Here is a 13,263-nt window from a genome sequence, read left to right on the forward strand (position 1 = left end):
GCCGCATAATTAGAGCTATAATTCAGCAGAGCAGCCCGAGCACACACTGTGAGCCTGCGTCCTTCATACAGAGGTTATAACCCACCCTCATTCTGCCACAAATTAAACTGTCTGAACATTGTGCTGGTGTCTCTTCAAAGCCATTCAGAGGTAGTCAATTTCATGTCATAAAACAAACTTCATGTGCAGCAACGACGTCGTGGCGACACGAGGTATCGAGAATGTTCATTTTGTAAACTAGCAATCTCAAGAAATCAAAGCAGAGGCAGTGATAGCCCTGAACCAGAGGTTTGGAGAGAGCAAGAGAGCCGAGGACAGAAGCCTGCTGAAAGACTGTTAGGCCACATTTACACGTAGCCGTGTAGTTCCGGAAACGAATATTTCTGCCCCTCCGCTTTCAAAAATAACGTCGTAGACACATGATCATTTTTCAAAAGGTTTCTGTTTACATGAAACCGCATAAATACGCCGCCGAGCGCCGTGATCAGTGAGCAAACTGTAAACAGAGGACGCTCATATATGACGTGATGCATTTTTGGTCGCGTACGGTGACGTTTGAGGACCTAAAACTCTGTTTGACCGAGTCCACACGCAAGCACGAAAACGGAGTTTTCATAGAGCTCCGCTTTGGCCGGAGTTTTTAGAAATGATCGTTTTCCGTGATTAAATCTCCGTTTTCGTGTAAATGAAAGGCCAAACCGCATGAATATATATATGCGTTTTCCCCTGGTGTAAACGGGGCCTTAGAAGCTGCTTTCATGGAGGCACACTTACAGATATCTGGCGATTCGTCAGAGCCATCTGGACAGTCCTTCTCCCCATCACAGCGCCAACCTTTAGAGATACAGGTCACCTGGTCCTTACAGACAAACTGCTTGGAGCTGCAGGTCTTGGGCTGGTCATCAACTTTGGGAGCTGAAAACAAAAAAAAGGGAAAAGGGTAAGTTAGGTGATGTGTCATCACAAAAAGCAAATGTGGCTGGAAATGCTTTTCAAACCACACACACACATTAATGCAATTCTATATTCAATAATACCAGGAAGAAACGTAATGTTTCCTGCTCATGTGTCGGTAATGTTTTTAGCACTTTTTAACAACTATTGAGTGAAGAATCTACAAAGTAGATTTCCAGCTTTTAGCAGCACAGATCTTAACTGAGCGGGGCAAAACAACATGCAAGGGTCAAACGAAGTTTACAATGATGTTTTTGTATCAAAAGACCCACAGGCACACTCTATTCAGGAAAGAAAAAAACAAGTTTACAACTAACAGTGGTGCCTTTTAGTTCTGGGGTTTGTTTGTTGTTTCCTCTCTTCTTACGGACATCTCATTTCTTTCCTTTTTTTTTATTACTTAAGGTGTTTTTCAACTTTTACCACAGAGGCTCTTTCATGTGTCACACAGCAAAGACATAACTGGGCATTCAATCGCCGCCTGACCCATGGGAAAGTGCAGAGCGCGGTAGTTCTGGGCACTAAGTCAGGACAGATTGTTGAGGTGTACCACCAGCGAGCAGCACCACAGCAACGCTCAAGAGCACATCAGCAGTCTGACACGCTTTAACTCAGCCACACAGAAAAAAAACACTCGACAAATGGAGCTCTACCTGCATCTATCAGCATGTCAACACTTAATTAGTCACCCATTTAATAATGTATCTTAAAACGGGCCAGTTGACAGAAATTACAAAAAAAAATTTAAAAAATCATCGTGTCTCGTGATGAAGATTTGGTTTTAATGGCCCAGGTTGAGACTTATCCATGTAAGAGATTTGTGTGTCCCCCTCAATACAATTGAGGTTTATCAAATGTATACATTTCAAATCCTAAACAAACAGAACACGCACGTTTTTATAATGAACTTATTCTTCAGATAGTAAGTCGTTTCAATGAAAACTCACACTGAGGTCTTTGTTGTGATTTATTTTACCATAAGGGTTTAAATGCTTCAAGCACAATCAAACAGAAATATTTTCATTTATTAGAGTGGTGGCATACATGTTTGACGTATATCAAGTTGAATGATTCTTTAAATGAAACACAATGCTTAAACACCTACAGCAAGGGAGTAAGCTTGTATGTTCAAGTTCATTCATGGCATAATCCTCCACTAACATCCAACCTGAATACAAATGAAAATGGAGAAAGAGGATATTCTATGGCAACATGTTCTGTCAGCATAAGGAAAAAATGAATAGGTTGCCAAATATATGAAAGTGAAATTCTTCCTGTTATACATACGGACAAAAATGTAGCACTCAATGAAAAGAGACCACAAAGGCCACTTCAGGCAGGAGGTTGCTGTAACTGTACTGTTGTGCAGTATTGCTCTGAGAAGAACGCCGACCAAATGTCTCATTGTGATTCTCGGCAGGGACGGAGCCCTCTCTTGCCCTGGATGGCTTGCCTCCCTACATACTTGGCAGGCAGAGAGGTGTTTGGGGTGGGCGGTGGGGGGCGAAGGGAGAGGGGGGCACCACCGCAAGGGGGCTGGGATGTGACTGAAATCACAAGAGAGCATGAGGCTAGTGTATCATTGCAATCACGTTCCCTTTGACTCTCAGACTAAGGGCTTTAGACCCCGGTCTTCTTTCATGTGACAGTGCAGTGTACGTGTCAGCACTAAACGCAAAGACTTTTGAGTGTCATGTTTTAGTAAATACAATTATCAGCTGAAGGGTTGTAAGGATCAGATCACAGCTTTCCTCACGTGAACAACACCTTGATATTTGAGGAGATTAAGAGGCAGGGTTTTAGCAGTCGCTCCGTTCTTCTCTTCACACAATGGCAGGGGCCAGGCTGACCACACTAAATTCAAGTGACACAAGAATATGAGATTGAAATGCAGCCGTGAGACACCATAATACAGAGTCTGTATCAAATGTCATAAGAATGTGACAGGATGTAAAGTTCAAGATGAGTGCGAGAGAGAGAGTTGTTGGAGAATGGATAGAGAGCAGGGACTGAAGACAGACACACACCCAACAACTCACTGAAGGAATGAGAGAGATGCTAGCCATGGCTTGAGGCCAACTAATTACACTGGATTTGCCTGTGCTTATATGTTGCCATTTAATCTGCCTAAACAAGCAAACAAACACACTGATTTGGCCCCAAGCTGAAATGAGTAGAAGCATTGAAGCCTCCGACAGGCTGTCATATGAATGCATTACGTCCACCTCTCCGGTCCCCCCGTGCGAAGCAGCTGGGCTGAGCCAGTTGTTCCCTCGGAGTGGACATGAAAACTGAAAATAAAACGTTGTGGGTTCTAATTTTATCATCGCTTTAGACACCAGCATGAAATGGCCGCAGAGGGGAGAACCTCTGAGCCTAATTGGAGGTTGTGGCAGAGGAGGGGTTAGAGACTGGCAGGCTTCCCCCTCAACCGTCCTCTTTCAAAAGCCCTCTGAAATATCTCAAACAGAGATGTGAATTGTTAATTCAGCCTGCAAAGACGCCTTTTTTTCCCAAAGTTCCTGCCAAAATGCTGACAATTTTTAGAGGGTCCAAATCAGGCTAGAATGTTAAACCATTTGAGTCCACTTTCACCTACGAAAAGGAAAGAAGAAGGCTTTTATTTAGTCTCCTGGGATTGGCCCAACAGCAATCACCAACCCCATTGAATCAAGGTACATACTCTACTTATACAAGAACTCTTCTAAGCCCAGTGTGTTCGTCTCCAACAGAGTCCCCTCCTGATAATACCATTCCAACTAAAGCATTTCCTGCCACAGCTGAAGGCAACTCGATCACACTGCTGTGACTAAATGGTAGGAAATCCCACAATGTTCAACTCTTCTATCCCCAAAAAAGAAGACATACATCTCACAGTCTGTTGCTTATTTTAAGTTCGAAAAGTTTTGATACACGTTTGAAACTCTGCTCTTTCCACGCAGAGATAACCTGGAACATACAACTATCCTCTGGGAATCTATTAAAGCAAAAATACATTTAATTAGAGAAGAACATTAGAAAAATAGCTTTCACAGATTTAGCTGAAACCCCCAAGAGTTTTGGATTTCACACCGTTGCACAGTAAAGACAACTTTGGAAGCTCTGCAGGAAACAGACTTTCTATTTCTGAAGAGAAATTACACGATGTACAAATATCTTTTTTTGGCTGGTTAAAAACGTCTGTCTTCCACAAAAACCATAATGTCCTTCTCTGTCACTAATGCAGTTACAATATGTTGCATTGACAGTAGCTTCAATATATATTTACAGGAGAGAAAGTCCTTGAGGTGACTGGAAGTCCTAGGATGCCCGAAGTACTAAAAGTAAGGCACTAAAAACGTATTTTTGGCCATGAGGCACGGTTGTTTCTATTAAACTAAACAGTAAAACATTTTTTTCAATGGCTATTGTTTGGAAACAGAGAAATTCAAGAACACTAAATCGGGATGTACAAGGTCAAAATTAGAAATCAGACTGCATTTCAATTTTCACATCAAGAGATCATGATGAATTAACTGTGTTTTACCGACCAACAAAGATCTATTAGAGGTTTTCTCTTGGTTCAAGTGCCGAAGCCAGTGCACTTGCTCTTTTTAGGTGCTCTGAGGGGAGAATAGAGGCGCTATGCATGAATGTGTGAGATAAGCTAAACTGCTATACAAGCTGTTATCACTAAACTATTGTACAAATCAAAACACATGTTTTAATTCTGGGCTGACATACACACTACTCCATAAACCACTGAGTTGCTTCCTCTTTGTAGATGCCTGTGATCCAGTTGGCTGACTTGAGCCAGTTTGAGCATACTGCCAGTTGTATGGAGAATACACAGCATGTCCTTTTGCAAAGCTATTGGAGCTATAAATGAGCAACTGCAAAAATGTACATAGAGCTCAACTCTTATAGAAACATCCCTCCCGAGTGCCTATTAAACAGAATGAAGTACATTCAAGGCCATCTTTTCATTTGCAATAATACATTCAAGGTGTTGTTTTGCTATTATGTAATTCAACAACTTTTCTAATAAACAGTCACAAAAGGCCCAAAGCAACTCCGTGAGAGGGAAAAGGACGGGATGGTGAGTAAATGGTGTTGTGGCACTAATTCAGCAGCCAAGTGATGGAGGCCTCCAGACAGCGTCACCAGCTGGGACACAACACTGACCCACTTCCCCCCCGCGCCGATCTGTCTCTCTCAATATGGCCATCCCTGCTTTACAAATCAACTCCAGATCCATGGAGCACATTCCAGCAGCACCTTCTAATTGATTTCACGTGTTCACATTTGCCTTCAAAAAGAAATTGTGTTACTGATGAGCAGCTAGATGCAAAGAAACGAAACAGCTTTGCTTTTGAATTCAACGAAAACTTACTCGTTGAATCTTCGCCATTTGACCGACTTAAGCTTCCACACGGCACCACACAATGTTTCCATTTTAAAAACACACAACTTTTGCTACATATAAACCTAACGTCCACACTACTCTGGAGTTTTAGAACCCCAAAAACAGAAGGGTTTGAAAACTCTACGACACCAACAATATCAGCCCCACGAAGCGGACATTTGAAGTTTGTGGCTGTGAGGCGGGCCATTGGATAAAAAACATTGGACTTTCCTTTTGTCACTGCATGTGTATTTTGTTCACCAACAAAAAAAAGGTAAAACAAACAACAGTATAAATTCTCTCCAGTGCGAGAGGGACTTCCAGCCACACGGCACATCAAACAAACAACGACGAAAACTGCGGGGAAAGGAGTAAGAGATGTGTGTTGCCCAAATTTATTGAACCATAATCTAGTAAAACTCTGACTTGTAAGTGTTCATTTTTAAATATATTTTGGTGCGTTTGAGAGAGAAAGAGCAAGACCTGCAGCCGTGTAACAAAGTTTGGAAAACATAACTTGTCTTTTTTTTTTCACGATATTTGTCCATTTGTCTAAGTAGAAAAAGATGGAGGAATACCTTGATTATAAAGCATTACATATTACTAAAGAGTGCAATAAAACTCTGCAACTAAACAACAAACTCATCTGCTTCCCGTTTACACCGGCACACGCAAGCCCTGTTTTTAAAATGGAACGTATTCGTGTTGATGGAGACTTAAGGGTCCATACAAAGTGAAGCAGAGGCCTGACTTCATGCTACACATGTTATCGGTCTGTTGTGTGGCAAATAATAAACATTACACAGTGATAAATACCATCATCCAAATGCACACAGACTCAGTAAACAAAAAGAATTGAAATATGAAATGTATTTTCGTTTCTAATCATGCATCCAACAGTGAGCACATCCTAGTATTCAACCAAGCCAATCCCCTTGTGGATACAGTCTACGCTAAGCAATAGAACATGGATTATATTAACTCCTGTTCAAAGATAGCAGTGCCAATGGGAATGGGAAATAACTTGAATGAATGAGCAAATAAATGGGACTCTGTCCGGGTACAATGGCAGCGACAGGAGAAAATGGAAATGAATCCAGAACTGTTTCTCATCACCCATCACTTCTCCCCTTCATGGTCCTTCCTTGTGGAACTCAGGTCTTCCAGAAGGTTTCAGGGAGTGAAAAAAGCAAACCGGCTACAGTATGTAATTAGACCCCTGAGGTCAAGTTTGAAGTGATTTCTCGGCGCTCAGTTTAGCCAGGATTTCAAAGCAAGAATCCATGCGTTATAAATAACAATTAAAACCAAACAAGGACCAAAGGGAGGAGAATGAGGGCAGAGGGAAGTTGTTATTTTGAATGTTGCGCTGTATTAATTATTCACATAAAAGAACTATTTTTTAACCAAATCTGAAGCCTTTTTGATGAAACAGGGTATAAGAGGGTAGAAAGTGTGAGAAAGAACCATCTAATGTATAGCCCTGCCTGGGCCACTACTGTTGCCATTAAAGAAGTTCATTAAATTGTTGTGCAGTGCTCATCCAGTGGAAACAACCACTTAGCTTTGTGTTGAGCCTCGCCACAGCCAAGCATTGCAGCACTTTAACCAGCTCGCAGTGCACATTAAATGTCCACAGGCGATTCAAGTTCTGCTCCACAATTTCTGTTTTCAAAGGGGTTGAACATGCATAAACAGCAGAAGACCGAGTTGAACTTAGTGCCTGTACTCTTATGCCTGAAAACCTCGTTTTTGTGTCATTGCACAACAAAAGGGTGCAGCTTTGACCTCGGAGGTAACCTGATGAGGCTCTGCAGGACGTCACAGGCCGGGGCAGTAAAAAGCAATGCAGTAAAAAAGACCTTCCCTCAGTGAGTGTGATTGATGAACATAAAGATCATTGTAAATAGGTCTTATTGTGCATTCTACAGAGCTCTTCCACACCCACACTGTAGTATCTGCATAGCACAGCTTTGTGCACCCATGGAGGAAAAGTCAAATCAGATTCAGCCGTTATAAAAACAGAATATGTGAGCGACAAAATGAAGGCAGGTTCACATAAATTGAGGCTATAGCTGCAACTGGGATGACTGTAAATGTTGCTTTGCCTCTGTGCTCTCAAATCTACAAGGAAAAAACTACCAAAGCTACGGAAATAAGGACTGAATACAGCATCTTATTAAACAAGGATTTACCCCAGCTGAAGGATGACATGTTTATGTGATTTAATGAGAGTCGATCTCTATGAATCCCCTCATTAGATTTATTCTAAAAAGGGGGCAAGAGGGAGGAATGTTGCTGGCTTGGTAATTGCTGGGACTGACACAAACAATACACAAATGAGTTGTCAGCCACTTCAGATCTTAACAGATGACCTCTTTGTTCAGCGCCGAGAACCTAAAGTTTGTCTGTGTGATACATGAAAAGGTTTCAACTTCACATGAATGGTCCTTAGTAGATAGACCTTCTGAAAAATGATGCACTTTGAGTCCTATAAATAACTGGATATCACAATGGACGAGAAACTTAACTTTCAGGAGTTACTTTACTTTTACATAGAAGCTGTAAAGTCAGAGACGACCCACACCCTTAAATCTTGATACTAATGTTAGGAACCACAGTACATCCAACTAGCTCACGGTCACGCGCTGTAGAGTTGCACCAACATGGCTTACTCCTGGTTTTAAGCTAAGTCGGGCGTAACTTGGCATTCGAGTCCAACCTAATGGCATCGCTGCCAGCCAATAGGCATAATCAGATGGGCATACACATGAACGTGCAACGCCAAGACCGGGCTTAGTTAAGAGGCTTAGGCTTGGTTGGAGCAAGTGACAGCATTTCCATTTTAAATACAGAGCAGTTCGGACCAGGCTACAGTTCAAGATCAAGGGAGGAGACGCACAAGCACATCCATGGTCCAACATCCAGACCCCTGGAATTAAGCGCTGTCTACTTTGTTAGCCCAAAACAATGAACGCCTGAAAATCTCGACCCTGATATGGAATAGTTCCACATCGTATCTCAGGAAAAAAATGCAAGCACCTGTTTTGAATACTACAGTACTTTTCATTTTTGAGCTTACTCAATAATTTAACTTCAGTACTTTCACTTATATTTGACTCAATATTTTTTTAAGCAACAATACTTTTGTTAACTCGACCTACCACTGAGCATGAAGGTCGAGAGAGTTACCCTCTAAGACGTGGAACTTGTGCTCAGTAGATTTGCTTGTGTTACACACATCAAAATGGAAAATGTGCGTGAATGCTAATTGCGTTGACAAACACTTTAGCGAGGAAATATTTTACAAGTATTAATGATGAACATATCAAGTGTTGTTTTTAGGACAGTCAATTGAGAAGATGTTAATGCAATAAATAACCACACGGGTCTGTCTATTTTAAGCTAAAAAAGGTTGATGATTATCTAATTCAATACTATTAGAATACATAGATTCTTTATTTGTGTCCATATTTTTGCAATTACACAAAAAAGCATGAATGTACAACAACAAAAGCGATGACTAAGAGCCTTTTCTGTTACATGCATATGTCCATGATATTCTAATCTTGTCTCCATAGGTCACAGTCTCACATATGACAAGGCGTGGGAGCAACTAAGGGTCACTGTGAATAAATAAATTGTACAGTTGAGCGCAAAGTCAGCGATATCGGCAACATCTGAGGTGTACATGAGAATGACCCGGTAAAGCCAGGAGGGGTCATGAGGCATCAGGTGATGAGTTCACCATTAATAAGGTTGAAGGAAAGCGGGAGTCACAGAGCCAGTATTCTCATAGCTGTGTCGGGCAAACGTTGCAACCCTCTGCAACATTTGAACAACTCTGTGTACCCTCTGTATGAAGTGCCATGTGTCCCTATCTAAAGACTTGTTATAATGTGCCATGTTGCAAAAAAATACACATTTCTAAGAGTTATCACCATATTAACAAGAGAAAGGGAAGAAAGCAAAGCATAGCAGGCCTCATTCTAACACCAATAATAACTCCATGAATCGTACAGCGCTGCATTAACATACACCCACACTCCCTATTTTGTTAAGGAAGCAGATCAGTTCCTTTTGGGGGTCTTAGCGGCTGAATAGGGTAAACAGTGATGGAGCTAGTAGAAAACACCATTTACAGCACACCCCTGCTATTCACCATCAACAAACAGTCTTTCATCTGCGGTCTCACGCCTTGCATATGTGGGAACAACACGGAGGACGTTTATGTTAATCTGGTGTTACCTTCTGCTCACAGTTGATTGCAATGCAGCGCAGGAAGTAGAGGGAAAAAAGGGGATCTCTACTTCCCACCGCCTACTCTTACATTTTCAAATATTTTCACTAGGTCAAGAGCAAAATGCAAAACACCTGCTCACAAGCTTTACATTAAATCTCACTCGGAAGCCAAAAAATGTGCTCAAAACTGGAAACATTGGCTGAATTTCAATTCACATATTTTATGTTTTTTTGTATCCTATGTGGGTCTGTGAGGATACTCTGAATGGCAGAAAATCATTATGGGAATCTTCTGTTACCTGATAAGAGTGCATGAATAGACAGCCTCAGGTGTACATAGTTATAATAACTACTCCCCAGTGACCTCCACTTGGAAGAGCTGAAGAGGGCAGTCCAAGCTCTATTAGCTGTTGAATTTGTATGAGGGATGCTGAATTTTTCCAGCAGATGTTTCCAGTGGCAGTTCTGAGGAAAAGGTAAAGTCAGGTTCCATTAAAAAGGTCAGGCAAATAGAGTGTCAGCTCCTAAGGAATTTAACCTCTTCAGCCTCTGGCCTACATTTACACATTTTACCAGCACAATTCTTCTGCCTCTGAAGGTTGTTGATATCCCTTATGGAAGCAAAGTAGTCATAAAGTTATCCAAATAATAAGTAAATGTGGAGGAAAGGACCATTTTGCATTCATATTACATGTTGCAGATCAAACTGTTACATCAGTTAACTGCTAAAATGATCTGCAGATGAATCAATGATAATTTAAAAAAAAAAAAAAGTTGTTAGTTGCATCCCAAAGTTTCAACACATAAATCAAGAGCAAGCATTAATTCAAATTGCATTCCTGTTTCTTCATATTTCCCATCATAACCATGGCTCAACAGCACTGAACTGGATGTTGTCAGTATGGAAGGGACGACACCTTTAAGTCCAAGAATAATACTGTAGCCAAATGTCAAAGATCAATAACAAACAAAAGACGTCTGTCCAATACTAAATGAATGGCCTTCTGAACTTCCTCTCACTAATACTTTCCCATTCATAAAGTCAGGCTGTGGCCTGGTGGCTGCCCTTAGGGCTTCCAACCAATCACATTTTTCTATAATTTTGGACCACCACAGCGAGTAACACCTATCATTTACATCACTAATTCATTATGATGTAACCCTGTTGACTATGGATGGAACTAAGTATGAAACAATGTCAGTTAGTATCAAACACCGACTCTAGAAGTTTATTCTGCTCCCCCGCCCTTACCCCCAGCTCTTCCACTGGTCCCTCCCCCACTTGCAGTCACATCTAAGTTGGATTAATGGTCTCCCTGTGTCCAGATGTTACATACTGATGGAGGAGGTGGGAGGAGCTTGCCCACTCATGTAACCTCAGCTATGGCTTTCACTCTGAACAGCCTCTATCACGATCTAATGAAACTTACATAAGACCTCCCAACACAGGAGGAAAGGGGCTATTTTTTAATAAAATGCATTAACCTTAGCAGCTGGCTTCAGGTGCAACATTAAGGTTTTAATGTGTTGCTTTTCTTTGGGGATGGAAGTAAACATGGGCTGAAAGAGTGAAAGGAACTGTCAGATTGACATTGACAAATATGGATCCATGGACAAGGCTGTCAGGTGTCACCTTTTCCACTCTCTTCAACCACAACGTAATATTGATGACTCACAATAGATTACAGAATAGGGCAATATATAGGCTGAATAGCAAGTGCTTTCTGGTTAAACCCAATTTAGGATACAAGTTTTGTAAGTGCAACATTAAATATTGAGTGGGGCAAAATAGTCAGGCAGTTAAATAAAATCTAAATGAAATAGAGCGGCTATTTTGTACCTGTCTATTTAATTGTAGGTTTCCCTTTAAATGTTCAAAAAAAGGAAAGACTCAACAGGTCTGCAGTGCATCGTCACAAAAGCAACGGTGCATTTGATACATCATTATTACTATGTTCGGGGGAATTAGGGATCTCCATGGACGTAACAGGATCACTATTCATTGCACGATCACACAGTGCCTGGCTGACACTAAGAAGTTGGAGTTCCCAGCCAGCTACCGAGGCTACACGTCGGGACAAGCCGCGCCATTAAGATTACACCTTTACGAGCAGACACAACTGTTGTTTTCATGTGCGAGAGCAGCAGAAAACAAACGTGAGAGCTGATCTGAGAGAAGCCTCCCAAAAGGTTTAATATGGACCTCGAGCCGGCTGCTTCTTTTTTTTTTTTTTTTTTTTTTTTTTAAATACCAGCAGCACGTTTGGTTTGAATGGTAGCTTTCAGCTGTGGTCATACTGACAATATACATGAGGAATTGCATTTCTATTGGGGAAGACATGCAGAGAGGATTATAGCCATTTTGTCGCAGTCAATCAGAAATGGTGTCGTTTTGTGGAAACGGGTCGTTCGTGCAAGTGGTGCCTTCTACCTGCTGATATTCCAACAGTGAATAACCTTACTGTCTGCCATCCTTGCAGGCAGCAGGCCCACTCTGTCTGCTCAGACAGGAGCCCTGCTAAAAAAAACAACACACACACACACACAAAAACGCAGACTGATTTTACGCCAAGAATAATCCACGCGCTTCTGTTCGTTCTTAATAAAAATGTTCCTAAATATCAACCTCTTCCTCTGAGGAGAAGCCTTCTGTTATTGTGAAGGCAACCTATTTGCGAGCTTGGCTCCAACTCTGGTGAACACAGGCCCTGTGCACAGATGCTTTGCAGGAGAAGAAGAAGAAGAAAAAAGAAAAAAAAGTGGTCATGCCTTCTCGAGTGATCACAATGCAGGAGAACACAACAGGCTTCTTACCTACGGTTGCACCGTTAGGAGATACGATCTCCAAGCAGAGTATAAATCCCAAGTAGAACAACCTCATCGCCATCTCCTGAGCAATGCTCGGTGGCACTGCTGTTAGAAAGGAATAGAGGAAAAGTTGGCTGGATTTCTGAAACCGAACAACCCGATCGACCACCTCATCCGAACCCCTTCAATGGTCCGGGGTGCGATTGTCCGTTGGATTGCACCCTCGGCACGGTGGCCGCTTCAGACGGGCTCCAGCAATGAAAGGAGACTCGCTGAACCCCGGCGAGGCTGTAGGCGACGCAGCAGCACAGTCATGTATATTTCTAATTGATTATAGGCATTCAAACATGATGCACCGGGTAACCTCTGTCTCTTAGTGCTGGCTGGGGTCTCTTGTTTTACCACACCATGCCACCAAAATCGCACACACGTCCTCGGGAGCTGTAGTCGCCGGCTTCGTTCAGCTCATTCCGTGCCAAACTAAAAAAGAAACATTAAAAAAGTAAAGGCGTTTTTTTTTCCCTCTTCCCCTTCGGAAATCCGATGCCTCACTGTGCTTTTGCTTGCATGAGTGGATGGTGAATCTGAAGCTCCAGCACTGTGAACGAGCCCGTGACGTAAGCTCGACTCTTCAAAAAAAAAAATGGGATAACTAAGCGGCGAGCAGCGTCTGCGCATGCCCTAACACACCTCCTTTTATCCTATTTCATGCACTTTCTCGTCCACCGTGGAGGTGGGAGAGAGAGAGGCAGCTCTCTGTGCAACTGGCGCTCTGGGTTCAGCCATGTTGGCTCTATATTTCAACAGAATCCTGACCGTCACAACATGAAATGATGCAGAGTAATGATAATACTGCAAGTCAATGAAACACCTGT

The 13,263-nt window shown here is 42.0% G+C and overlaps 1 protein-coding gene across 2 annotated transcripts in view; it reads right to left on the minus strand.

Moving 5' to 3' along the window:
• LOC137799975 (low-density lipoprotein receptor-related protein 1-like) overlaps positions 1-12,993 on the minus strand; it is a 79,380-nt gene extending 66,387 nt beyond the window's left edge. For both annotated transcript variants that reach the window (XM_068596906.1, XM_068596905.1), the window contains exons 1-2: positions 12,395-12,993; positions 775-915 (exon numbers count right to left, since the gene is read on the minus strand). In XM_068596906.1, the coding sequence (XP_068453007.1) occupies positions 775-915; positions 12,395-12,467 (214 nt within the window). In that variant the 5' untranslated portion in view covers positions 12,468-12,993. The remainder of the gene's footprint in view (positions 1-774; positions 916-12,394) is intronic.
• Positions 12,994-13,263: the final 270 nt, after the last annotated feature.

The sequence above is a fragment of the Clinocottus analis genome, unplaced genomic scaffold (genome assembly GCF_023055335.1).
Source record: "Clinocottus analis isolate CAN_PGR_092001 unplaced genomic scaffold, fCliAna1.0.p SCAF_4, whole genome shotgun sequence".
NCBI classification, from domain to species: domain Eukaryota; kingdom Metazoa; phylum Chordata; class Actinopteri; order Perciformes; family Cottidae; genus Clinocottus; species Clinocottus analis.